The sequence below is a fragment of the Momordica charantia genome (genome assembly GCF_013281855.1).
Source record: "Momordica charantia cultivar OHB3-1 chromosome 3 unlocalized genomic scaffold, Mcharantia_2.0 BLBB01000003.1, whole genome shotgun sequence".
Lineage (NCBI taxonomy): Eukaryota > Viridiplantae > Streptophyta > Magnoliopsida > Cucurbitales > Cucurbitaceae > Momordica > Momordica charantia.
The window spans coordinates 233,540-261,240 of NW_028275161.1; the positions used below are offsets into that span (position 1 = coordinate 233,540).

Here is a 27,701-nt window from a genome sequence, read left to right on the forward strand (position 1 = left end):
AGAGAAATGAAGTGTTTTCAAATAAGGAAGGGAAAACTAAAAACTAAAGGTAGTAGAGTAAGGAGGGACATGAAAGGTCATTTGGCAAGGTAGGTGATGTCAGCAAATGACTAAAAAACTTGTGTTTGAAAAGGACGATTAAAAAACTTAAAAAGGTTATATAGAACGCCTATTTCCTCAAATTTCCCTTTTTATTTTATTTGAGGTTAATAATTATAAAAGCACGATATCATTTGTTCCTCCAAATTTTATACTCAAGTAAAGGATCCAACCATCTAACTTAGAAATAGTAATAAATATATCTACTTAAGATTAGGCTTCGACCGGATTCCTTAGTGAAAAAAAATTTAATATTAATTTTTTTTTAACGAGGGGTGGGATCAAACTCACAACTTTTTGGTTAGAGATATATGTCAATTACGGCTGAGCTATGTTCAGTTGGGTATATTAACATTAATTCTTAATTATTATTCAAACTTTTTTGAAGAATATAAAACTAATGTTTTACCATCTTTCGATTGTTAATACGATATATAAGGACCGCTACTACAAATAGTACTACACCCTTGATCGTGAAATATCGATTGCTTGTTGAACCCTGTGAATTGCGTGAAAGTAGGATACTCCAAATTCGGGAGTCTAAGAGTTTTATAAAACGTTCTTGATGGAAAAAAATGTGAATGAAAGATCCCACTGAATTGAATTGGGTCCATGAATCTAAGAAATAGTGAGAATTCTTGATCTCTCTCAATTCGAAAATCCAGGATTTGAATTGATGTCCTTTCATTGCGTCCTCCTAAATTGCATTGATTTATCCTAAAGATTTCATTTCAATTGGAATTTGGTTATTCACCATGTACGAGGATCCCCACTAAGCATCCATGGCTGAATGGTTAAAGCGTCCAATTCATAATTGGCGAATTCGTTGGACCCAAATCCTAAAACGATAAAGGAATTAAAACGAGAATTACTGGAAATGTGGTAATAATACAATAAAGTCGTGGGCTCTGCTTCTGGTCCAAATCGTCTGTTTACATTTTGAATATTATTATTATTATTATCGTCTCAATTTTCATTTGGTGGGCTTCCGCTCCGTCTCCATCTACAATACGTTCTATTCTACACGAAGTGAAGGCGAGTAGCGACAGCGAGCGAGCGACTAATTGATTAATTAATTAATTAAGTAAATTCTATGGTTTTGTTATTATGAATCGATTCACAACGTTTTTGTGCTACTTCTCTTCTTCGTTCCATTTCTCCATTCTCCCTTCTTATAACTGTTAACCTTCTTCCTTCGCCATTAAAGCCCACGCACACTGCTCCAATCAATCTTCTCTGCATCATTATATGTTACAGATACTCTTCTAGCGCATACACGTACGATTCTCTCTCCCTCCATTTGTCTCTCTGCGGTATGCTCGTTTCTTTTTCCTGACTTTTCTTTCCAGCTAGCAGATCTGCGCTTTACACCTCCAATTTTTATGCAGATCTTATTCACTGTATTGTTTGATTACTCTTTCTTCTCGTTTTTTGTGTTTCCTTCTGCTCATTTTCATATTCTGCTTCTCTATGCTTTCGTGTTTTCAATTCATGTTCATGGTAATAGAATGAATTACGCTCGAATTTGTTGATGCTTGATCAATTTCTGTGTCTTCAGCTACCACCGCCATCTTCCTTCGTATATCCATAGTTTATGTGCCTACTTGGTTTTATTGACGGTGGTGACTGGAATTGCAGAATCCAGATCGAGGCAGGACTCAACACCGAGCACCCTGAAAATGAGTGACAGCCAGAAGTTCCAGCTCGGGACTATTGGGGCATTGAGTTTGTCGGTGGTTTCATCTGTCTCGATTGTCATTTGCAACAAGGCACTTATTAGCACGCTCGGTTTCACGTTCGGTGAGTTGCTAAATATATGTTCACTTTAGGCTCCAAAACCTTGATTCCACGCCCTCTCGTTTGCATCTATTGTGACTTAGATTCCCTGAGCATTATTGACGTATCTTATTCTCCTCCCAACTAAGGTACCAACATTTAACTTTCGTAAGAATTGGTTTCTGGATCTACAAGGATTATAGCCTCCGGTATCTTACACCAAATTTTCGTTGATCACTAGATTTTCTCGAGAGCTTGGATTGGTTAGACTTAGGTGTATTCTTAGTCGAACACTTCTTTTTTTCTTTTTTAAGAAGAAACTATTTCATCAATGCAATGAAATTAAGATTACAAAAAGGGAGATGAATTTATCTGTGCTCTCAATTTTTTGCCACATAAATGAATTGTTACTCATTAACAAAGTCATTCCATGTAAATTTATGTATTATTACGTTTTGTGTTTAGAAAACAAATGATTTGAAAAGATTAAATGCATCCTTATCTAACTTTAAGCTTTTCAGGTCTAGTAGTGTGTGTGTATATATTTTGATGAGAAGGTCTGTAATAATTTAACAGGAGATCTTGATGTTAAATCATTATAATATTATTTACTCTCAATGATGGACTTTATGAATCAAAATTAATATATGAGACTACATCTGAGGAGTGTTAATAAGTGAGTCATGAAGATTAAACTTGGTAATAGAAGATATTTAGTGCGGTTTCTTTTGGCAACAGATAGACTAGCCGGACCAGCACATGAGCTACTCCCATTTGTCTGATTATAACATTATGATTATCAAAATTCGTAACCAAATGATTTGGCATTCAAATTATCAACTTATCATATGCCTCCAGCAAAACAGTAACCTGCTGAAACTAGATCAGTGCGTAGTTTGTTAATTATATTATGACAAGAGTGACTGTTTCACCTTTCCGGCTATTTATTTGGGCCAAACTATGAGCAGAAGCTAACTGCTGATGCTTCGCTCTGTCTTTTTTATGTGAACTGCTACATTGATGGAATTTGGTTGATGCACAGCCACTACATTGACAAGTTGGCATCTACTTGTTACATTTTGTTCCCTTCATGTGGCACTATTGATGAAACTGTTTGAACACAAGCCTTTTGATGCGAGAGCTGTTATGGGATTTGGAATACTAAATGGAATCTCAATTGGGCTTCTAAATCTCAGCTTGGGCTTTAACTCTGTTGGCTTCTACCAGGTAAAATGTTTTTGGTGAACAGAGTGTGTTGTCCTTCACATGATTTTAGAATTCATTCTTTACTTCTAAGATGCAATGTCAAGCCTGAAATCTTTAACCATTTGAGCAATTATAGCGCCCTTTGAGCATGTTCTATTTGTACAACTTTAGTGATTTTATTTTCTCATGAATTGTTTTTACTTATGGAACCAAGTATTGATTTATTTTTATGTTTTGAGTCTTTGAATAAAGAGTCTATATTGATTGCTATACCAGATGACAAAACTGGCAATCATCCCCTGTACTGTACTTTTGGAGACCCTTTTCTTCAGGAAAAAGTTCAGGTGAGTTTAATAACTGTTGAATCTTTCATGTACAAAACTACCTTTTTCCACTTTTCAAGAGGCCTTTGCTTCCGTTCAGTTTTATTCCTATAATTTTGTATAACAGTCTATACTTGATTATTTTTAGTGTTTAAGAAATTAAATCTTGGTAATTTGTCTGCGTCAGGCTCTTTTCCAACACATATCTAGTTACTTTTTTAGATGAAATTGGTACTTAGTTCGTCATGATTTTATTGGGATTTTTGCATGAACCCGTATTGCTTAATCTCAAGCCCATTGCAATAGTGTTATTTATAATGCCATAGATATAAATGTCTAAATTCAGCAGATGCATAATTCCCAACTTAAAAGTAACTCTTTATATCACTTCAAATATATAAATATTCCATGGTAACTTGCATTGTTTTCCTCTGGTTGAAGGTTACTTTAATCACTAAGACTAACTTAAATATTATACAACTCTGATTAAGCTCATTAACTACCAAACGGTCCACTTCTCAGGCTAAATTGGCCATCAGTTTTATTTATACTACAAAAGTGTGGGTTAGGCCTGCAGCACCAGCACCAATCTATGTTTTACAAACCTTACCTGGTTGTCTTTAGTGACTCGTTGTTTATGATTCTTCTAGGAGCCCTCTCTTAGATTCTTTTGCAGTTTATTAAAATTCAATGTTTTGGATGTCTTCTCTTGTGTTATAGATTGTGTATTTTTAATGTTTTTGGATTTCCTTTCTTGTGGTATAGATAGTGTAGATAGATATCTTTGTATACGCCATCAACTTCTATTTTATCTATTTTTTTCTGTATATGAAAGGTCTTGTTTCTTACGAAATAACAAGGAACAGTAATAGCATGGAATCCAGAAACTGGTACTTTTACATGATTGTGCGTCTTTCTATGCCATTTGTAGTCATTTTGATAGTATGCGTAACACTTACATATGCATAGTTTTTGTCCATGGATTTTCTTGGTTATTGCAACCATTGTCATTGTGAGTTTTCTTCAGTTAGAAATAATAGACCAAAACATTTTCTAGTTGCGGACCAGAAAGAAGTCACAAAGTGGATCCTACTCTGAACACTTTCTAAATCTTGGGAGTTGGCTCGATGAACTGAACTATCTTTACGCTGGGGGTTATCTTTAAGTACTTTTTTTGGAGGAGTAAAGGATTCAACTCCCTTTGAAAAAAAAAAAAAAAAGATTCAACTCCTTTAAAGAGGAAGCTAAAGTGCTTAGTCCTTTTTTATAATTGTAAGCTCAGTACGCATTGTATTGACAATCCTTTTTGTACTGGCTTGGAGTCTCTCTCTTTCCCCTTCATCGTTATTTCAAATTACTAATGGAATTATGGAATAGTTTTCTAACAAAAGAGAAAAAGTAAAAAAAAAAAAAAAAAATCCAAGCTTTAACATATGAATGACGTCGTTTGGTTTTTCAGCATATTCATACTTTCATCCATTATATTATTTAATGAAATCTTGTTTCTTGAAAACTTGACGTGTCGATTCAGATTTCAGGTTGGGCTTTGGAATTACCCAATCCTTGATCTTTGATTTCTGTTTTAATTTTTTTCCCTGTGGAGCATCATCTAATTCTTATGCTGTAGTGGTTCTGAAAATGGGATTGAGTTTCTTGGAGAAGTTTTTTGGATCAAGAAGTTCCTTGGCAGTGAATTTGAGAATAGCTTAAGTGGTTAAGACATATATTATTGACTAAAAAGACAGAGGTTTGAATCCAGACCCCACATGTTGTTGAACTAAAAAAAGAGTTTGATTCTTAAGTTCCTAAAAAAAGAGTTGATTCTTATAGTGAAACATAGAAGATGGGTTTTTTTGTTTTGTTTTTCTTTTGGCGAACTTAGAAGGCAGAATTACTGTAGGTAGAAATTTATTCAATCCTATTGATAATTGGGAAGCTCTAACACACACCACCAACTTTTAGCTTTGTTCAAACTTTGTGACATCAAGAGGATGATACATGATACCCTTTATATATTTCTCCACCCTTCTGGAACCATTTTTCAGATATAAATTAGATTACTATTTTGGAGATCCGTGCAGTTATTTCTTTGAACATCTTGCAACATTTCTGAAAAGTTACATAGACATCACATACCATACAGTTGTCCTAATAAGGACAGTAAATCTGTAACGTTATTTGGAAACGATTAAAGAACCTTTATTTTCCAAAGACCTCTGGTAACTTCAATATACCTTAAGAGTTAAGACAGTACTACTGTTATTTTATTCCTCCACGTGATTGAATTTAAGCTCTAGTAGGACAAGTTAAGGTTCCCACTGCAATGGGGGCTTCAAAATATACCACCCTCTTGATTGCGCTCGGGCTCCTGTCTCAGGGCAGCCCTACGCTCCATATGGTTACTAGAATATTCATTCTCCCCTATTAAAATAATAATTTATCGAGATAAAAAAAGCTAGCTATTAGCCAAAGGTTACCGGCAACTCTATTCCCGACTAAAAAACGTTGACCCTTTAACCTCTTTCTAATGGATTCTTCATTGACTGAGTAAAGAAAGAGTAGAAAGAGAGGAAGAAGAGTAGAGAAAAGGGTGGCAGAAAAACAAATGGTGGATGAAGAAGAGAGAGAGAGACTGATGGATGCAATTAGAATTTCCTATTTAGTTGTTCACTTTTAAGAAGGAATCACCTTCAGCGTTGAACGATTTGTCCAGGAAAGTGAAGTTCCTCCAAATCATTCATCTATTTTTCTTAAACAGTTGCACAGACAGATTTGAGAGGAAACAAGGACTGGGAAATACACCATATGTGGACCAAGATAACCCACTTACGACTGAGAGTTTAGTTTAAATAGTGATTGTCTAGCTTGACTTCTACAAAAATTTGGATAACCTTCTCTGAATTTTTGGTCAACTATGAGCCCCTTAAATGATGATTTTATTTTTCAATCATATCTATCAGTTGGGTCATTTAGGTCTGAGCGTATTTGGTTTTTGTTGTCCTGTATAAATATTCTTCTGGCAGCATACTGATATCTATACTATTGCAGTAAAAGCATCCAGTTTTCCCTCATGATCCTTCTCCTGGGTGTTGGAATTGCAACAGTGACAGATCTACAATTAAATGCTCTCGGTTCTTTCTTGTCTCTGCTTGCAGTTCTTACTACGTGTGTTGCACAGATTGTATCCTAAGCTAAGTTACTTTTACACTCGGTGTTTAGTTTTGCATGCCTTTTGTCTGGCTATCATTTGTGGGCTAATGCAAGTCTCGTGGGAAGCACTAATTTAATTTGCTCGAGTATTTATTTGCAGATTGGAAAATGTTTTCCATGACGCCACCAGACGTACTATCTCTTTAATCACTTGTTTATTTGAAAGCATATCAATTGCTACTTGCTAGCACTGATTTCAACAGCCCTTTGATACGTAATGACTATCTTTAGCAAAGCTTCATATTATTCTCGTCACCAACTTCTTCATTTTCAATGGTTTTATAACTGTTTTCATGTTTGAATATCGTGAATATGAAGATTAAGTTTTAGTTGGTTTAATTTGATGAGTGTGTGAGCGTCTACGTGCACTCTCTTTCATAAGTTTTTCTGCACTTTTCCCCCTTATGTTCAAGACCTTGACCAGTTAATTGTAGATGACAAATACCATTCAGAAAAAGTTCAAAGTTTCTTCGACACAACTTCTATACCAGTCTTGTCCCTATCAGGCATTAACTCTGTTCATCGCTGGCCCATTTCTGGATTGGTGTCTGACTGATCTAAATGTTTTTGCTTTCAAATACACTCCCCAAGTGCTGGTGAGGTTAAAGAATTAAGCTTCCTTTCCTTTTCCACCTCCCTGACTATATTATTTCTGACATGATTGTTTTTGTGCTTCTTTGTACAGTTCTTCATTGTACTTTCCTGCCTTATTTCTGTCTCAGTCAACTTCAGTACGTTTTTAGTTATTGGAAAGACTTCGGCAGTAACATATCAGGTCCTAGGACATCTAAAGACATGCTTAGTTTTGGCGTTTGGCTATGTCCTGCTTCACGATCCATTTAGCTGGCGGAACATTTTGGGAATCCTGGTTGCCATAGTTGGAATGGTTCTCTATTCTTACTATTGCACCCTCGAGAGTCAACAGAAATCTAATGAAGTATCATCAGCACAACTATCCCAGGTACGACAAGTAGTAGTGTTGAAATGTTATCTCTTGTTCTACCGCCATGGAAGTGTGACAAACTACATGTCATTTTTAGGTGAAGGAAAGTGAATCTGATCCCCTAATAAGTGTTGAAAATGGAGCGGCAATATTAGGCGATGGTGTGGGGCCCAAGGCTCCGGCGTGGAGTTCAAACAAGGACCTGCATGCATAGGGCCGTCGCCGTCTTTGCTGACGAATTTTGTTGTTAGCCCAAATCGGTGGGTCAAGTTATGCTGCCCCCCCAGCAATGAAGAGATTGCTGGCAAGACGCCTTCTCATGCTGATTGCTGTGTATCAAGAGTGCGACACCTATGGAAGTATAAAATTAGAGAGGTAGAGGAAACTCTTTCTCCTTTAGCAGTTATGAGTATTGTTAAAGTAATATGATTCTGTCAGATTATTGACGCATATAAAAAAAAAAAATCAAAAAATTGAGGACCAGAGAACATAGACCGTTTTACAACATCCTGAAAACAATATTTCATAAATTGCAAATTTTGGTGATTTATAGCTATCCTGGTTTGGCTGTCAGTTGTAAACTCCCGGCTGGACATCCTTAATCGCGTATGCGCCCACCGAATTACGTAGTTCGGAAATTGTATTCGACTGTTTGTTGCTTCTTTTGACGTCTCTATAATTAGTGGGTGACAAAAATTTAATAGAGCCAAATTATCCGAGACTGCACTCTCATTACCCAGTTATGAAAATTTTACGGGTACCGTTGATTACATATTAACGCAAAATTAGCTCAAATTACCTTTTTTTTCAATCAAAATAATGTCTTGAGATTGAATATATAATTTTCAATAAATATGAACTGCGAGATTCCTATCTTTAGAATAAAGTTCATCGTATAGGATTGATCTGCCGCATCTTTTAGAAGTATACAAAACCAAATTGAAATTCATATTACAGTCTTAAAGATTAAAATTTTAAATTATTAATAGACGAAGATATTTTCTAAGAAAAAGCTAAAGCAACAAAATTGTAATGAAAGTAATCTTACCTCCTCAATTTTACTGACGTTCAAAATTTATTTTTAAAGAAGTCTATACACATACCGCCACGGCCTCATAACCATCACGTATTTAGAATTTTCATTTTCAAGTTTTATGGTTTTTACTATAAGGATTGGAACACTATCACCTGTTTCAAAGTTGCACAAACTAAAAGTTTATATTTATGTTACAGCATAGCTTGACAACTAAAGTATGTTATTTCTCCCTGTTTGTTTCTTTCTCCACGGGTTAAGATGTTCAATCTATCCTCTTCACATTTGTTGTTTCAAGAAAACAATAGGTTATAAATACAAAATAAAAATAATAAAAAAAAAATAAAAAAGAAGGGGAAAAGGGCCCTTGGTGAATTGTAGCGAATTAGCGACTACTTGAAGCCGCCTGCCTGTGCTTTCTTTCTTTTGTGAGTCGATACTGTGGTCTGTCATCTGTGACTGAGAGAGGGGATTATCGGCAATGGCTCTTCGATTTCTGAGCAGGAAAAACCTAAAGCCAACCATTTCTGGAGCGTTTGGTTCTGGACATTTTCGCGGTTTGCAGACCGTTTCCTTGCCTGGCCTCCCTTATGACTATGGCGCTCTTGAGCCCGTCATCAACGCTGAAATTATGCAGCTTCATCATCAGAAGCATCATCAAGCCTATATCACCAACTACAACAAGGCTCTTGAGCTGCTTCACGACGCCATTAACAAAGGCGACACCACTTCCGTTGTCAAATTGCAGAGTGCCATCAAATTCAATGGCGGAGGTCTTTCTTTTTGCTCTCTGTTCTTTTGATTTTCAAACTACGATGCCTATTTGATTCCTCATTTGTGTAATACTTGAAATCAGATCTATTCGCTCAATTAGGGAATCGCACGATACTTATTGGGTAAATCGAGATTATATGCCATTTCTCAGTTATTAACCGAGCCTTTTATTTTTAAGGTCACATTAATCATTCGATTTTCTGGAACAATCTCGCCCCCATTCATGTAAGTCCCAATCCTTGTGTGTCTGATTCGGTTTCTAGGTTAATTTCTTAACTCCTTGATGTTTCAATTTAACTATTCGAATATATTCTGTTATATATTTGCAGGAAGGGGGTGGTGAGCCTCCAAAGGGATCTCTAGGATGGGCGATCGATACTCAGTTCGGTTCTCTTGAAGCCTTGATTCAGAGAGTCAACGCAGAAGGTGCTGCTTTACAGGGCTCTGGATGGGTGGTATGTTTTCTCCCTTGTCTTTATTTGCTTTCGTTTTTGTCTACCAAATATAATACAGACGTTTAACTGAAGAATTTTTGAGTTATTTCTAGTGGCTTGCTCTGGATAAAGAACTGAAGAAGCTATCAATTGAAACCACGGCCAATCAGGTATATCTCTAGGTTTATTTGTTTAGAAGCTATATCCATGCTGCTGAAGCAGTTTTTTCCTATTTCTGTTTTTGGTGATGCCTTGTGTTGATTCCTTGGTGATTTGCCAAACAATTTCGCCTTACTTTTTCATTTTATGGAGTATGGTTAGTTTTTTTAATCACTTGTTAGTAGAATTTGAACCCATTGTTGGGTTATATTTGAAAGTCATGTGGCTGATGCATCTTTTTGCAGGATCCTCTTGTGACCAAAGGATCTGCTTTAGTTCCTCTGCTTGGGATAGATGTCTGGGAGCATGCGTATTATCTGCAGGTAATTGTTTATGTCTACCTTGATAAGATCATTGTACTTTTTGGAAGATTCCCCTCATTTAGCTTACTGAAAGCTTGTTTACAACTTACTGTGGTGGTTGGGTTTACTTGGTAATAATGCATCAAGTGGGTGGGAATCTGGTGATAAAGGAACTTGTGTAGGAAACCGTCTTTGATTTTGTCCTTGTTGTGGTGAAATGCTATAATGTAATATATGTTATAAGTCATCATCACATTTGGCCTGCAGCTATTAGCTAACTATCTTTTGCTACTTGTTTGATGTTTTGAACTTTTCCATGGTGCAGTACAAAAATGTCAGACCAGACTATCTGAAGAACATATGGAAGGTTATAAATTGGAAATATGCTGGTGAGGTGTTCGCAAAAGAAGCTCCTCTAGTTGAGAGTCGTTAAGAGTCTCTTGGGTCCATTTGTCTAATCTTGTGGAAGCTGTGTTCTGGTGAATATTGACTAATGAGCATCAGTGTATGCATGGACCTCAAAGCCTTGTAATGAGATGAAATGTATCTTTGTTCAAAGTACTTTCTTTGGCCAGAACAATGAATGCATAAAGCCAGGATGGTTTCTTTTTCCCAAGTATTTGCCTCTTTTCAGTGCAGCTCTCTTTTATATTGATTTACCACCAGGGGTATGAAACATATACGCAGGTCTGTGGGTTGATGTTGAAAATATATGTTGCTGACCATAATTCCACTGATACATGATTGTAGAGGACTTGAATGTACATTCGTCTTCTATGGGAGAGGGGAGACAGCTTCATGTTATTCACCCTCACCATAGCTTGCGTTGTTGTGAATAATGATAATTAACAAGACTAGAGACTAGGGTGTATCTCATAGTTCCCTGATTGGGCAGGTTCCATGGGAGCAAAAGATGTGGTTATTGTTTTAACATGTATGGGAGTTGAATTCAAACATGCTCATGTTCGTTCGAAAGAGAGACAAAAAAAGGAACTAATTGACGATATGCATGGACTTTTATACACAATGTTGAAGTGATGAACCATCTTTGTTTTAGACTGTGTGGGTGAAACGCGGAAGATAAGTATGAAAGTGAAACTATAATTTGGTCATCTCTCATCAGATTGGAGGATAAGGGAGGGAAGCATGCGACGGCGCAATGCTGCGGGTGAGTTTGGTCACCATATACGTTATTATGGGCAGGTTAAGCTTAATTAGCGTTGTAATGTAATGTGTGTTAGCTGTTGACATTGAGAACCTGAGAGTCGGAGATAATTAACCACACCACAGTAACCGAGGTTTATGTCAAATTGATGATAATTACCATAAAAGGAGAAAGAAGAAGAAAGACGAGTCCACCGCTGGCTGCTGCTGCTCGCGAAGAAAAGCACCGCCACCGCAGCAGGTTCCCGTAAAACGACGTACGCAAAGCCAAATACTTCTTTTTCATTCTCTCTTCCGGTTCCAGTTTCCCACCATCAATCAAGAGTCAAGAAGAGTCAAGACAGTGAGGTTGTACGTTCGATTTCTCATTTCCTTCCGCTTTCGCTGCGTCGCATCGCGTTCCGGTTGCTGCCAAATTCAAATTGTGTCGCTGAAACTGAAACGTATTCGCCCACTGATACAAACAACATTGGGAACCACCCGACTCTGTCATTTTCTTTTCTGTGGGAGGAAGAGTAACTTTTCATCAGTTTCCGTCCTGGGTAATTCAACTCTTTCTTCCTTCTCCTTCTCCCTCTCTTGATTCTTTTCTCTCTTACGCATCATCGGTTGACGCCCCTATCCTGGATTTCCCATCACCAGCATGCTAATTCTCGTAAACCCACATGTCCCTTGTCTCTAAATTTCTCGTTCCTTTTTCTTCCACGTGACAATCGCGCTGCTTCGTCTCCCAGCGGTTCCATAATCGGCCTGGATAATGCCTTTTCGTTGCCCTCTTTAATATTATACACCACTTTCTCTTTCTGCTACATTTGATTACATGAGTGATCTCCAAGTCTGTTCGCCACGGCCCCATGGCATCTTGTTGGGCGACGATTACTCCTGCCCCCACTTGTCAACTCTGCCATTTCCTACGTTAAATTCTGATCCCTCTTTAATTACTTCAGAAAATTGGGCGACGGCCGAAAATACCGCCGGTGATATCCTCCGTAGAATTCGGCCCACTTTGGTGGCTGAGCAGAAGAGACAGGAGGTTGTTGACTATGTACAACGATTGATCAGAACTCGTGTAGGATGTGAGGTAACTTTTCAAGTGGATTGGGTTTACAGATTCATATTGCATACATCACTATAACTTGTCTTGTGTGATACCGGTTTCTGTTTATCTTTGTACTTGAACTGCTTAAACACATCACACGTTAAATACATTAAAAGCATATTTTCTTTTCCGTTCAACTAAAGATAAGTATCGCTAAGCTGATTGCTTTTGATGGGTTTCCGTTCAATATGATTTCATTTGGCTTCATTAACAGGTATTTCCATATGGTTCCGTGCCACTCAAAACGTATCTTCCTGATGGAGATATAGATTTGACTGCCATCTGCTGTTCAAATATTGAGAGTGCCGTGGTTTCTGATGTTTATGCTGTTCTTAAGGAACAAGAAATAAGTGGAACTTCTCGGTATGAAGTGAAGGATGTACACTGCATTGATGCTGAGGTTTCACCCTTCCCTCTAAATGAGAAAAATTAAAGAAGAAAGAAAGAGAGAGGAAATAAAAAGAGAAAAAAAATCGTTTGAATTAATATTTCACATGGATATACACGCCTTTATAATTGCAATTTGGTGAGGGTTTACTATAGTTCTCTAATGAATGTCTAATGTGATTAGTTATGTAAGGTAAGCCGGTGGTTCTATAGTTTATTCCTAAATCCTACTCATCATTCAAAAACCGTGGTAGCTTGTATCAATGGGTGGTCAGGAGTCTTGACTCAAGATTTTCGTTGGTTAAACAATTTTTATTTCATAATTCCATCTAGAAAATGTAGTATTGTATCATTATTGGTTCAAGCACTGAAATAATCAGTTCAATATGTAGTTGTATTTTTAACTCTTATTTAAACTTATGATCTTTCTATTAAAAAATTTGTTAAAAAAAATTCTTATTGTTAGTTTGACTTATAAAGTTCAAGAAACTCTTAAATGGTTTGTCTGGCTTCCATTATTCTTGACATGTGTTAATTGGGCTTGCATTATATATAATTTAATTAAAAGAAAAAGAAAAAAGTAAGAATGCTTATTTGGGTCAACTGATCAAGATCCTGTGACTCAGCTTTTTAAGTTGATTCTTATAAAGTTTTAACATTATATTCCTTACATTTTATGTCTATTCAATACCTCTGGTGAGCATCAGATAACTTGAACTTTAAGGTTCTAGTCTCTGAAAGTTGTGGAGGCTAAAGTTTAATCCATGTAAAGCTGTCGAGATATTTTATTATCTTCTATTTATATGCTGGATTTTGGCATTTCATTTTCAGTTATGATAACCTTTTCCCTCGACCATTGTTGAGAACATTATTGGGATCATGAATAGGAGGTACCATGGATGATGGAACTTTGAATTAATAACCAATCTCCTGCCCTGTCCTAGGTGTTTGAACGTCAATGCATTAATTTTATTATGGATGTTAACACTATTATTTCTGGATTGAAGTTTCTATATTTCTTGTTAATTCAAGAATGTCTTTATTAGTTCAGGTTGGATAAGATTTGCTTTTCTATGTTTTTACTTCTGTTGGCAGGTTAAGCTTGTGAAATGCCTGGTGCAGAATATTGTAGTAGATATATCATTCAATCAGTTAGGAGGTCTCTGCACTCTGTGTTTTCTCGAACAGGTATGGTTGAAGGCTAACTACTATTGTTTATAAAGTATATATGTGACACTCTTATATACAAAGGAAAAGCTTATGTACTTTGGAATTGTGCGGTGATGACTCTCCTTTGGCTTCTTTGCCGAGAAAGAAATTGTAGAACTTTTGAGGACAAAGCAGTTTTGAAAGATTCTTTTTGTGAATATCAAGCATACGGCTTCGTGGGCTTCAATCCGCAAGAAGATTTTTTTTGTAATTACAGTCTACTTTTGATTATGCAAGATTGGACAGATGTAATTGTATTGTCTTGAGGGGAGGGTTCTCTCTACCTTCTGCCTTTAGGTTGTCTTCCCCTTTTTTGGGTTTCATGGTTGTTTCTTATCAAAGAAAAAAAAAATGTGACACTCTTTCTTTTTGGTACCCTACCCAAGATCTATACATCGTTCAGTCACTTATTTTTCTGATACGATTTGAAGTACTTATACAAAGGCGGGGCACTTTTATGCTTTGCTTAATCAATCAACAATACACATAATAGTTCATGCATACTTCATGTGATTTTCTGGTGTGTAACTGTAACATGTAACATCACCTTGTTTTCATCTTTTTTTATTCCAAGTTGTCGTGCTTGTATAGCACAATATTAGGTCACTAAGTTTTATGATTTGAGGTTGGAACTCTGATGTTTATAACCACACCAGGTTGATCGTCTTGCTGGTAAGGATCATCTTTTCAAACGGAGCATCATTCTGATCAAAGCTTGGTGCTATTATGAAAGTCGAATTCTTGGTGCTCACCATGGACTGATATCAACATATGCTTTGGAAACACTTGTCCTGTATATTTTCCATCTCTTTCATAATTCTTTGCATGGCCCTTTAGCAGTAAGTAATCATTTAAAGTCGAGATTTAATTATTTACTTGCATAGGTCAGTTTCAGCATCTGGTTCTGCTTGCTTGTTCAAATAGGTCCTGTATAGGTTTTTGGAGTACTTCAGCAAATTTGATTGGGAAAATTATTGCATCAGCCTGCATGGACCCGTTATCAAATCTTCCTTACCTGATATAGTGGGTAAGAGATATCTTTTTGTAAGATTGCATAGGTTAATCTTTGCTTTCTTGACTTATGGCGAGTTTTCACAGCTGAAGCACCAGAAAATAGTGGTCATGGGCTATTGCTGAGTGAAACCTTCCTTAGACACTGCACGGAAATGTTTTCAATCTCATCGAGGAGGTCTGAGCCAAGCTTGAGGGTTTTTACCCTGAAGCATCTAAATATAGTTGATCCCATTAAAGAAAATAACAACCTTGGACGCAGTGTTAGTAGAGGTATTTATCTTGTTTCTATGTGTTTATTGCCTTAAAAAGCTGTGTGTTGTATCCTTAGCCTTTTCCTTTTGCTAATTGTAGTTTCAATTGTCTTTGTTGCTAGCCGAATTGGTTATTGGTATATATAATTTTATTGCAGAATAAACCCCCTCCCCACCCCAGTTGCATCCCAACCCCACCCCAAAAAACACACACACACCAAAAAAGTAAATTTCTGTAGTTTCTCTTAGTATGATGGAGTATTTCATTTCATTAGCCCTTAATACAGAAAAGTTCATTGAGAGTTCAAATCAATGCTGAAAATTGAATTGCCGGGAATTTGAGAAGCCTCACAAAATCTTTCCTTTAATTTTTACTTAATTTTTTACATATTTATTTTAGGATTTGAGCTAGTTTTATACTATTTTATTGAACTTTATTACTGGAAGGTAATGCCCTAATTTTTATTTAATTGTATAATTTCTTTCACGTCTCAGGGCATCAGATACTCCTGTTTACTTTCTAACCTTGTTTTTTGCTTTCCACTAGCTAAGAATTTCGGGGAATTATTTAAGGTTAAACTGTTAGCTCCATCATGCTTTGACACACCTTCAATTGCTCTGATGCGCCAGATTGAAGTTTCTTAAAAATATTATACTTTATGAACTATTTTGTTTTTCTTTTTTATGAGAAACAAATGTCATTCATAAAATGAAATTACCGAAGGAGCAGTGAGCGAAGCCCAAAGTTAAAGGGATTACAAAAGCCCATCCAGTTGGGTACAAAAAGAACTCAAATTGAAAAAAATAAAAGAAGCATAAATTTTACCCCTAGAAAGGGAGAATCCAAAAAGAAACAAAAGCCAAAGGTGCCAAATTCGTTGACAATAATGAGAGAAGCCACAGGAGATTGTCTTTCAAATATTGTTTAAATATATGTATATATACATATATTGTTTTGATTTCATTGATGATTTGAAATTACAAAAAGAAGGTGACCCATCTGGCCATCCAAGGAATTACAAAAAAACATTTCCAATCCTTTGTTTTATATATTATCAGTCAAATGTTGGCACCTTGGTTCTTTATTTTCATTTGTAATTCTTTACGTATTTTGTAGCATTGTTAATGGTACCATTGAAATGTGTTTATATGCATATATTTTTCCAGAGGATCTTCGAAGGGAAATGTAAGGATTCGGTTGATGTTTTCAATTTAGTCAAGTTTAAGGCTTCTCAATGTTGTGCTCTTTCTAATTTGTTTGTCGATCATTCTTCAAGTATGATTTGTTCAATCAAACTGGGAGGCTTTTATTACTCCCCTTAATTCTTGTTTCTGTTATTTTTGTTTCATTTTTTCTTTCACTCCTTCGCGAATTTGTATCTTTGAACAATTTTCTGTTTCTTTTCATTAATCGATGGAAAGTTCGTTTCTTATTAAAAAAAAACATATATTTTTCCAGAAAGGGCTACTTTAATTAGTGTATCTTCATCATGTTTAGATCCTAATTTTTTGAAAAGTAAGGTATTGCGAAGCTCTTATCATGTTGTCCCATATCCGTGTTTGTACTACTTAGATTAAATCACTTTGCATATTCTTCCAGGTAGATATCCTTATTAATCTGATCATGCATAGTTGGTTTACTGTAGGAAATTTTTATAGAATACGCAGTGCTTTCAAATATGGAGCTCGAAAGCTGGGTTGGATTCTTTTATTACCAGAAGAAAGAATGGAAGCGGAGCTTAACAAATTTTTTGCCAACACTTTAGATAGGCACTGTTGGAGTAACGCAGAATTCCCTACTATGGACGCTGGCTTTGGGGTTTCAGTCCAGACATCTGCACCATTGGAGACGTGTGTTCTAGACAAGTTATGTTTAGAGCCAACTTTGGACCTAAGAGATGAAAAGACATCAGGAGCTGAAGTTTCTTTCTCAAACATAAGTTCTACAGGGTCAGGGTGCGAGTTCACAGGGAATGTCCAGAAGCTTGGGATGCCTGTTCTAAATACAAGCAGCACTAATGACGCACCTAAATTGTCTTCCTTGCATTCCAACCAGATTAATCTGGTCTCAGAGAACTGTTTCTGTGCCCCACAGAATGGGTTTCGAAGCTTGTTAGGAAGCCGAATGACCTCAGATTGTGTTAATAGTGATGAGATATGTTTAACGTTAGAAGTTGAATCTAAAGATGAGGGTTTCAACAAAAGATGCAATGGAGACACTAGAAGCTTTGAAGATGCTGGAAAGTTATTAGATCTTTGTGGAGATTATGATAGTTACTTTAGAAACCTTAGATATAGTCAGATTTGTGACAGGTATGCCATGTCTCCTACTCTACCGTTAAGCCCACCCATGTCACCTCATAGGCAGAAAAATTATCCTTGGCGAACCAACCATCGATCCCTAAACCACAATCATTATATTCCTTCGGGAATTGACAGAAATGGATTCACCATGGGACTACAGTCCAATCCTGTTAATCATTTTGCGATTGTTTTGGAGGAAAATAAAAGGCCGCAAGGAATTGGTACATACTTCCCTAGGACGGTATTATATGAAACCTTTTATCTTCTTTTTATAACCAACCTCCTGTGTTAAAATCTTCATGGCTTTATATGAAATGATTGTGCGCCATGCATATGGTTCTCGATAGTTCCATGATAGTGTTATGATGTTTTGGTTGATTATTTGCAGAATACTTGTTCATATAGAGACAGGCAATCTCAGGCAAAGGGAAAGATTCAAGGACAGATGACTCAGAGGCAATTGCAAACACAAGATCGCAGCAACGAATTGTCTGCAACTTCAAGAGAACTTAGCCTATCTGCAGAAGGCAGCCATGAATTCTCGGAAGCTGAATTTCCAGCTCTTGGTAATGGAAAAACGGGATCATCAGGTTCACCTCCCTCGCCTTGCATTTCAAAATGGAAAACCCCTCATGGCAATGATACTTCATGGCCTCACGATGAACTTGGAGCTTGGCCCATTTACCCGGAGCCTTGGGATGCAACCATCTCAGAAGCGAGCAACCCAATAGAGCAAGGTGCTTCACACTGCTCATCTAAGATTGGGTTGTCAGCTACGGAAAATCTGAAACGAGTAGAAGAAGACAATCAAAGTCATGAAAGGTTTGAATAACTCTATGGTTTTTGTTAGTTTTTTTTTTTTTTTCTTTCTTTGCATAAATTAAAAATGACTTTTATCATGGTTATCAGGGTTGTTGAACAATGTTTCCATTTGAAGAACGATGAAGATTTTCCGCCGCTGTCCCACTGAGTGCTGTACAGGTGAGTGAGTGCAAGTAGACAACAATAAAACTTAGGACAAGATTGTCCCTCTAGCTGTAGTGCAAGAAAGAGTTTGTGTATATTTTTAGAATCAATGTCCTTAGACATCTCTGGAAATGGATGTCTTGGGAGTGTGTAGGTGATGGTGAACTTGTAAGTTTACTGGGTAAGGTAGGTAGGTTTACATTACATGATCAGTGTTATAATGCTTTCCACTGCTTTGTAAAACACCATGAGTTGAATGCCAAGTGGAAGAATGCTTTTGTTGTGCTTCTCGCAGCGATGACATATCCATAATCATGTTGCCAATTATGCATTAGAGATCTAACTGATGTTAAAGACTTAAACTATCCCTTTTAATATTTTTTCAATTTCCTCATTTAATTATTAACTTGGTTAAATCATAAGTTTTTTTTTCTTTTAAGTATGGTTAAATTATGAGTTGTATTTCAAACTTTAATGAGTGTGTAATAGTGTCTTAAACTTTTAACTTTCTATCTAACAGGATTCTAACTTTTCAATTAAATATTTAATCCTAACTTTTCAATTAAATATTTAATAGATATGTGGATCTTTAGATTAGATTACTATTTTGGTCTTTATACTCTTAATTTTAGTTTATTTTAATCTCCGTATTTTCATAATGTTCGTTTTAATTATTGTACATTTAATAAGTGATCATTTTAATCTCTATTTGTAAAATTTTTACACAATTCTACACGTGACGAAACTCCTTTAATATAAAGTAATGGTTATATTTTAAGAAATATATTGTGTAGTGTCGTGTTGAAATTGTGATAAAAAAATGAGATTAAAAATGAAATTGAATGACTAAACTACATGGACTAAAATTAACATTTTAAAAATAAGGACAAATGAAAAAAAAAAAGAGATTAAAAATGAAATTGAATGACTAAAGTCCATGGACTAAATTTAACATTTTAAAAATAAGGACAAATGAAAAAAAAAAGAGATTAAAAATGAAATTGAATGACTAAAGTACATGGACTAAATTTACATTTTAAAAATAAGGACAAATGAACAAAAATCAAAATGAGTACACCTATTAAAATATTATTTTAATCAAAATTCTAATAAGTTAGAGATTTATTAGACATAAAATTGAAAGTTGATGAACTTATTAAATTTTTTTTCTTTAAATATATGTTTTAGTCTATAAGTCGTGTATTTTTAAATTTTGCCCCTATTCTTTTAAAAGTTCAATTTCATCATTGATATGCTGAACTTTTTATATTAAGTTCTTGCAAATTCAAAGTAATAAAAAATATTTTTATCAAATACTATTTTGGGTGTATTTTCAATTTCGGTTCATTTTGGTCTCTATATTTTCACTTCTAGTTTATTTTAGTATTTAATTTTAGTTTTGGTCCTATGACCATTTTGACTTATTTATTTTTATTTCTATCTCATTTATTTTAATCAAATTTTTAGCACGACAATTTATTCATTAAATTTTTTAAATGAAGCCATAAATTTATAGGGTAAATTGCAAAAACTACCCCTAAACTATAATAGTTGTTACAATTACACCTACAAACTTCTAATCATCAAAATTAAACACTCTAACTTAAATAATTGTTTGAATCAAACTTTCCTGTGTAGTTGGATTAGAATTGTTGTTAAGTTCTGCGTAAAAAACAACAGGACAAACAAAAATAAAACTCTCCAACTCAAGTTTGAAGAGTAGCAGTGATCCTTTCTTGAAAACCTGATATGTGATGTTTGATTGTTGGTACAATTTCATCTAAAGGGAAAAATACATTTTTGGTCCTAAAATTTGGGGTAGGTATCCTGAAATTTCAAAATGAACAGTTTTTGTCTTTGAGATTTGGAGTAGGTGTTAATTTGATCTTTAAGTTTCAAAATAAACACTTTTTGGTCTCCACAATTTGAAAATTTGTTTTAAATGGTCTGTAAATACTCTTTGCCTGTTTGTTGACTTAACGAAAAAATGACGTGAAAATTAATAGGCGACTGGAGTTTTTTAATTTGTTTTTTTAATGACTTGGAAAAGAATATTAATTTTTAAACAATTTTGTTATTTTTTATTTCATCTCTCTTCTTTTGATCTCTTCATCTTCTTGCCATTCACCGACAATACTGTCGACCACCATCACACGCTATGGCTGTCGACCGTGTCACTCGTCCCTTGACCATCGTCGCCGTCCACCAGACAGAGGGAAAAGCTCTCCCTCTCTCCCCGTTCCAGATCTAGAATGGGGGAGAGAGGGAGGAGCTTTCCCTCTCTCAGGTAAGTAGCAACAATGGCAACGACAGATGGCGGCACGACGGTATGCTGCAACGACGGGCAACAACGACTACAACAACAGTGGACAACGTGATGGTAGTAAGAAGATGAAGAGACCAAAAGAACAAGTAAATAAATTAATAAATGCTACCTCACATCACAAGGTAAAAACTTAATATTTTTTACAAAATCATTTAAAAAAAGCAATTTAGAAATGTCAAGTGACCTGTTAATTGTCGCGTCAATTTTCCGTTAAGTCAACTAATGATCAAAGAACAGTGAAGAGCCATTTAAAATAAATTTTCTAACTTTAGGATCAAAAGTATTTATTTTTAAACTTAATAACTAAATTGACACCTACTCTAAATCTCATGGACCAAAAATATTTATGTTGAAATGTCAAGGAACCAATTGACACCTATCCAAGGGACCAAAAGTATATTTTTCATAATTTTATAGGTAGCCAATAAAAATTGAGAAGAAATTTGAAGCTTATTAATTATAGGTTTTCTAATCCAAAAAAAAAAAAAATTTAATCAAAAGATTTTTTTTTCCAAAAAAAAAACAAAAAGAATTATATATATTACTTTATATCTTCAATGTTATAAGCAAAATAACCTATATAATTTTATATTCTAAATTATATTTATAATTACAAACTAAAGTATTTCTCAAAAAAAATATTACAAACTAAAGTAAATAGATAACAAAACTAAAAAGAAATGGTAGGTATACGTATAATTATAACTAGTCTACGAACAGTCAACAATCGCACCGTAAAAATAGAAAATTATTTATCAATAATGATTGGATCGTCTAAAAAAAAAATACTAAATTCATCGAGTTATCTTAAACAACCAAAATTAAAGTTTAATTATTTAATAAAAACCTTCTATATGAATAGCAAGAAGCACCAGTGGTCTAGTGGTAGAATAGTACCCTGCCACGGTACAGACCCGGGTTCGATTCCCGGCTGGTGCACTCGGTCTTGCGACGTGGAATTTTGCTCTAACTCTGATTGTAGTTAGGGTCCATCTCTTCCGTCTGATGTTTCGGAAGAAACCAATGGCGCATCTGAGCTTGACACTTTTTTTTCTCTCTTTTTTTCTTCCCCACCTCAAGCAATTCGGGATATGGTGATTGATTGATTGATTGCTGCCACTCGGACGCTGAAGAGAGCATACATTCTTTTGGAACTTTCTTTCCTTGCCACAACAGTGTGCATGGAGTACAAACGTTCGGAGACGGAGAGATCTTCAATTCAATTATTGCCCATCAGACAATGTGATATTGTATGTATCGTATTTGTATTCTTCTGCACCAAAATCGTTCATCTCTGTCTTTGCTACAATGTACTGCGCCTTCGTGACTTTGCCTTCTTCTCTCTCCCTATAATTCTCAATTCTGACCCATTTTTTGCTTAATTCACCACAATATCAATCATAACTTCCCGCTTTCCAGCGGTTGTCTTCTTAACATGTGCTTCATAGGATTATGTTGGTTGTCAAAAAGTTGTTTCAGTGGATCATAACCCCAAATCATGATGTTTCACCTTTACATGAAAAGCTTCACAAAAGTATTGTTTTCAAATTCTTGATTCTCTCTAGTTCTTGGTTTGCTTTTTAACAAGTTGAGGTTGGCAGACTTTAAGAAAAATTGTGGGTTGCTGAGAGGGACTGGACCTGAATCATAGTTGTTTGACAGACACAACTCAAGTCTCTAGGAAATCCTAGGTTAGGTCTCTAGCAATAGCCTCATTGGCTGCCTCTATAAATGTTTCTATCCACAATTAGGTGTGGTCCTCCCCGCTCCATAATTGTTCCCCTTCTGGATCTTTTCCTCTTCTTTTTAAATCATGTGATCCTTGTAGCAGTTAAGATGTTTTTGGTTTCCGTTTTCTTTATTTTTAACCAAGAAAAATGAATTGCATGACTCCAACCTCCATAAATTCAGGTATGATAAAATAATTTTTTTATTTATGTTTGGGAACAAATTGGAAATGAGAACAAAGAAGAAACTTGTTTGGTTGTTTCTAAAATCTTTATTTTTAACCAAGAAAAATGAATTGCATGACTCCAACCTCCATAAATTCAGGTATGATAAAATAATTTTTTTTATTTATGTTTGGGAACAAATTGGAAATGAGAACAAAGAAGAAACTTGTTTGGTTGTTTCTAAAATTTTTATACAATTTTGATAATGTTCTAAAATAAAAGGAGAAACAAGAGACATAGTTAGTTGCAAAATGTTTAAATTTCTAAAAGAAATTTGAAATGAAAAACAAGAAACCAGAACGTTACTAAACGAGACCTAATTGTTTCCCCCAACAAAATCTGAAACAAGAGATTTTGTTTCAGATTATTTAGACGATCTTAGAAACATAGGTGCAATGTCTATCTAACGAGACTTCGACCCGAAAGAATTGAATAAACCTTTTGAGGAGGTAGAGAAAAATACTGGCCGGAAAGAGCACAAGTTGAACTCTGAAAGAATGTTTGAGTGAGTATGAGAGCCTGTATAATATGCTAGCCGTGTAGTGGAACATACAAATTTATTTAGGTCTCACTGAGCCAGATTTTGACATCGGTTAGAACTCAGAAAAGATTACAAGTATGAAATTTTTTTTGTTGGAGTTCAAAAGCAAATCCATATAAACATAGGTTTAAATCGATAATACTGTATGTAGAGATATAGAAAGGAGTCAAAGCCACCTAGTTGCCTTCAGTTAATAAGTATGTTTGCTGTAATTTTCAAGGACCCTTCCTTAGCATGTTTCACTAGAATTCTCCTGTAGAAGTTAACCAATTGCCTTTCCATGAATTGGAGTTCTGAAAAACTACCTTGTTTTTCTTGTCCATAAACAAACCAAAAGAAAAAAAAAAACTACATATCTCCCAGATTGGATAATAACATGAATATGATATAGTTACCGACAGTTCCTTGTTGAAAACCTTACATATGCATTGATAAAAGTTTAATATTACAAAAAGAAAAAGAAAAGAAAGAAACAAAAAGAAACCTACATGTTTCTTATTTTAGTCAGCTATGATATACATTTATCACATATTTCATAATCTGAGATGCTTTCAGATCCGAAATTCAGCCATATCAAACCAAATATGCTCAAAAGTTTTGATAATGAGATCATGATATTCGTCAGAATTCAGTATGAGGTAGCAAGCAAGAAGGTCTTCCAAATCCTTGGAACTCCTGATGTTATTCTCAATAATCATCTCTAGCATTGATTCCCTGAAGTCCTCTCGAGGATTATGTGATGTCTTGACCATTGCAACGCTCTCCAAAAGGCAACTATTCTTGCTCTTCAATCTAATGCCCGATGGCACATTCCTTCTTGCATGTGACTGAATCCTTCTTCCGATTCTCGGTGAATTAGCTCTCAGTTTTACACTTATTGGACTTGCAGATGGCTTCCGAAAAACATAACTGGTTTTCTGTTTCTCTACATTCTTGATGTTTTCCTCCACAGTTTTGACAGAGAGGGATTTGTTTGCTTTTATTTTCGTCCATTTGGATGAGCTTCTTAACTTGGTGCCTTCAGTAGCCTTCTGTTTGAGTCTCATTGTCTTCCTCGATATCAGAGGAAGCTGATCCAGCTCTCTTATCCAGTCAAACCCATGTAGCTTGTCAGTTTTTCTTCCCACCGACTCATCATTCATGTCTATGATGATGTCATTGTTTGAAGACCTGAGTGTGCATTTGCAGGAGCTGGACAAAGAGGTTAAATCATCAAAGGAGTCGGAAGAAAACGTGTTGGCGCCCTCTGCTTCAGAAAGACTGTCATAGGCCTCAGTTCTAGGGGAGTACTCTATACAAGAGAATGAGGAATTTGGAGAATGAGGCAGAGTTCCAACTGAACTGGGAGAGACACGACATGTACAGGCAGCTGAGACGGGGTTGACAACTCTTGGGGAAGGCTTGTAGATGGTTTTCCTTCGGGATCTTCTCTTTGAGGATTTTCTGGCTGGCTCCAAAAAATGGGTGTCTGAGAAGTTCTGGATGAAGGGTGGGTTGTGGAATCCATGAAGTTTGGCGGAATCCGGGTTGAAGTCGGTGAAGTAAAATGGCTGCGAGACTTGAGGTTTCTGCGGTGATATGGTTGTGGGCTTGAGCTTTTTCTTTGAGGTGGATTGCGATTGAGAGGAGTTATGCTTTGATCTGTTGCTGCTCATGTCTTTGAGCTTGTAAAACCAGGCATTTGGTATCATACCTGACAACCTAAACTTGTACTTCCCCATCCAACCTAACTCTTCTCTCGTTCCTACCCAAGTTGCTGCTTTGCATTCCCTATATATGAATACAATACGTGTAGAGAGTTAAGCTGACAAGGCTTTGGTTTGTCAGAGGGCAAGGAGAAAAAATAAATGGGGTCCAGAGGAAAAGTTTGGTGACGAAAAACTATGAGAAAGCTTGCATTAAGCACAAATGCCACATCAAGCATATGGCCACTTGTGTCATTGTCACAGAACAGAGTAAATTCTGCTGTTTGTTTAAGCATAATTGGGTTGCAAAGATGCATCATCATTCATTAGGATTTGGAGAATGCAAAAGCGTGGCGACAGGAAGTATTGCCTCATTCATATTGGTGAGATTTATGTTGCGGAAAATCTCAGGAATTTACAATCTTTTTCCTTCTATAATCAATGAAATTTGGGTTGTCAACGTTACAAAAGCTGCCATAAATGAGAGAGCAACGACCCATCTGTCTGGTGAGTGCTCCTTGGCTTTCTAGAAATTTGATGCTTTAATCTTTATGTATGATGATATGTACCTTTTCTTTCCCGACTGCTTCATGTACAACAGGCCCACCTGCCCAGCGCAGGCCTGGAAAGATCACCAATCATGCCCTTAACATTCTGATTAATCACAAGCATGAGTGAGAAACACAAGGGGGAAAAAGAAAAAAGAACCTCTCACTAGTCTTCTTTTGAAAGGTGTATTGATTCCGAACGAAAGAAGATTCAACCATACAACTTCTTCACATCTTTGTATATGGAAGTCAAATTTTGTAAGTTCGTAGTTAAGTCTATTTAGCAGTGAAATGTAGACTACAAAGTTTAACTGATTGAACCCAAGATAACTTTTTTTTTTCCTCATGCTACAGTTCTACTTCAGGCTTTTAATTTGAGGTGCACGACACAGTGTGATAGCTCATGCATGTGTAAAATGACAGTTGAGAGTTTCAATGGTGGTCAGTGGACTAACATTTCTTATTGAGAATTGCTCGTGAGTTCCAAGCAAACAAAGGCACTGTCTGTCATGTGAACCATTGCCATTATTGTCATTGTAATTTCAGGCTTCTCTTTCTTTCTTTCTGTTATAACTGACAGAACAGAAAAATAATTTTCTTGAGGTGAAAAAATGCCAAATGGTAAGTTTTGTGGCGAACTTTCAGGTTTTTTAATTGGAGAAGTGTCTTCACTCCCACCGCGGTTCAATGCCACATCCATGTAAAATACATCTTCACTCTGCAAAAACATGCATGAGAGTGAGGAGACGTGTAGGTTTAATCTTTCCAAAACCATTAATTTTTCAGTTCAATTTCAGAATCTCTAAAGAGCAGGGGTCACAACCACAACATTCTGAGCAAACAGGATTAACCTTAATCTTGACAAACTATTGATGACAATTGACCAAATAATCATATTTAGATCTTCTTTTTCTAAAAGATCAGGCTTAGAAAATACTCCAAAATTGTCCAGACTGCGTTAGGTGTCACAATCGCACCTTTTCAAAGCAGCTCGAGCGATTGTGCGGCACTTGCTCTAGCTTAAACGAGCAAGTCAGCCGGGAAAAACTGTAAGTTGCGGACAATCTCGGTCGTGGGTCCAGCCTCCGCTCACGTTTTAAGAGAAAATTGGTTTTAGAAAACGTGAGAGAGACAAACAGTTGAAAACATCTTTAAAACAAGCATTGTAGACATTGGATGCAAGAAAGCTTTGATTGCAAGAAAGTATACAACACTTGGTCGGGGGAGGTTTGATGACTACTTGGTCCCCCCTAAGGTACATTATAAGGCATTTTTGGTGTGGCAGGTGTAGACGTCCTAAGTGGCGAGGAGTCACTCGGTGGCCTACAGGGCCCGTGTGAACTCCGATTGGCTTGAAATTTGGCGTGCTTACACATCTTACTAATACACACCTAGTTCCAAAGCCGCTCGGCCAACTTCCACCTACAACCCCAAAAACCCGATACAAGAAAATTACACTAGAAAGCTTTAAAGACATGAAAGGAAAGCGAGTGGTGAGGATGGTTTGGACATGCGGCCATGGGTAACACACCCTGGACAAGCATGCCCACAACATTAGGCACCCTAGTAACTTCACTTGTACTTAAAAATATTCTTTTTATAAATGTTCCAACCACTTCTCATGTACCCAGGTGACAAAAAATATCTATATGTGTTAGGGATAAAACAAACTAACAAATATTATCTCAATCACAATTCCAGACCATATATGCTAATTAATCCCAGATCAGGTTCTGGTTCTAATTATAACAGAAATAAATCAAATCGGAACTATGCTCAAAAAGTAGATAAACCAACCTAAACCTCAAGCAACAAGAACAATAAAATATAGGGAAGAGAAATCGACACCGGATTTATACTAGTTCACCCAATGTGGGCCACGTCCAGTTCTCTACTACCATTGCAGGTTCCACTAAATGCCAGGAGAATCTTCAAGAATTTACAAGCGCTCTATAATGATTTCTTTCACTTTTCTCTCAAAGAAAATGCTCACTAA

The 27,701-nt window shown here is 36.0% G+C and overlaps 4 protein-coding genes, 1 non-coding gene and 1 pseudogene across 7 annotated transcripts; 5 read left to right on the forward strand and 1 right to left on the reverse strand.

The window, feature by feature from the left end:
* The first annotated feature begins 1,199 nt into the window (after positions 1–1,199).
* On the forward strand, positions 1,200–8,113 carry LOC111022018 (nodulin MtN21 /EamA-like transporter family protein). Of its 3 annotated transcripts, none has more exons than XM_022299172.2 (8): positions 1,200–1,412; positions 1,738–1,899; positions 2,918–3,102; positions 3,358–3,425; positions 6,453–6,585; positions 7,049–7,210; positions 7,300–7,575; positions 7,655–8,113. In XM_022299172.2, exons 2-8 carry the CDS (start codon positions 1,779–1,781, stop codon positions 7,769–7,771), a joined length of 1,062 nt encoding a protein of 353 aa, XP_022154864.1. In that variant the 5' UTR covers positions 1,200–1,412; positions 1,738–1,778; the 3' UTR covers positions 7,772–8,113. The 3 variants fall into 3 exon arrangements, with proteins under 3 accessions (XP_022154864.1, XP_022154863.1, XP_087978087.1); XM_022299171.2 differs by having other exon boundaries at positions 1,201–1,377; XM_088121961.1 differs by lacking the exons at positions 1,200–1,412; positions 1,738–1,899 and adding an exon at positions 1,923–2,024.
* Positions 8,114–8,949: 836 nt separating this feature from the next.
* LOC111022009 (superoxide dismutase [Mn], mitochondrial) lies at positions 8,950–10,875 on the forward strand. Its single transcript, XM_022299157.2, has 6 exons — positions 8,950–9,363; positions 9,543–9,589; positions 9,694–9,819; positions 9,912–9,968; positions 10,203–10,280; positions 10,585–10,875. The coding sequence occupies exons 1-6, from the start codon at positions 9,072–9,074 to the stop codon at positions 10,690–10,692; spliced, it is 708 nt and encodes a 235-aa protein (XP_022154849.1). The 5' UTR covers positions 8,950–9,071; the 3' UTR covers positions 10,693–10,875.
* A 663-nt stretch (positions 10,876–11,538) lies between these two features.
* LOC111022008 (uncharacterized) lies at positions 11,539–18,940 on the forward strand (the record flags this gene model as incomplete). The annotated part of the gene is made up of 10 exons (XM_022299156.2): positions 11,539–11,965; positions 12,371–12,504; positions 12,737–12,922; positions 14,005–14,097; positions 14,775–14,957; positions 15,043–15,145; positions 15,217–15,402; positions 17,030–17,928; positions 18,076–18,509; positions 18,597–18,940. Coding segments are annotated over 10 exons (2,706 nt in total), but the record flags the coding sequence as incomplete, so codon positions are not given.
* Positions 18,941–21,847: 2,907 nt separating this feature from the next.
* Positions 21,848–21,918, forward strand: TRNAG-GCC (transfer RNA glycine (anticodon GCC)). The gene has a single exon. It is a non-coding gene; the product is annotated as a tRNA-Gly (tRNA).
* Positions 21,919–21,925: 7 nt separating this feature from the next.
* LOC148212126 (small nucleolar RNA snoR114) lies at positions 21,926–22,019 on the forward strand (annotated as a pseudogene).
* Positions 22,020–23,812: 1,793 nt separating this feature from the next.
* LOC111022038 (transcription repressor OFP4-like) lies at positions 23,813–26,351 on the reverse strand. The gene has a single exon (XM_022299200.2). The coding sequence runs from the start codon at positions 25,191–25,193 to the stop codon at positions 24,024–24,026; it is 1,170 nt and encodes a 389-aa protein (XP_022154892.1). The 5' UTR covers positions 25,194–26,351; the 3' UTR covers positions 23,813–24,023.
* Between the last annotated feature and the right edge of the window lie 1,350 nt (positions 26,352–27,701).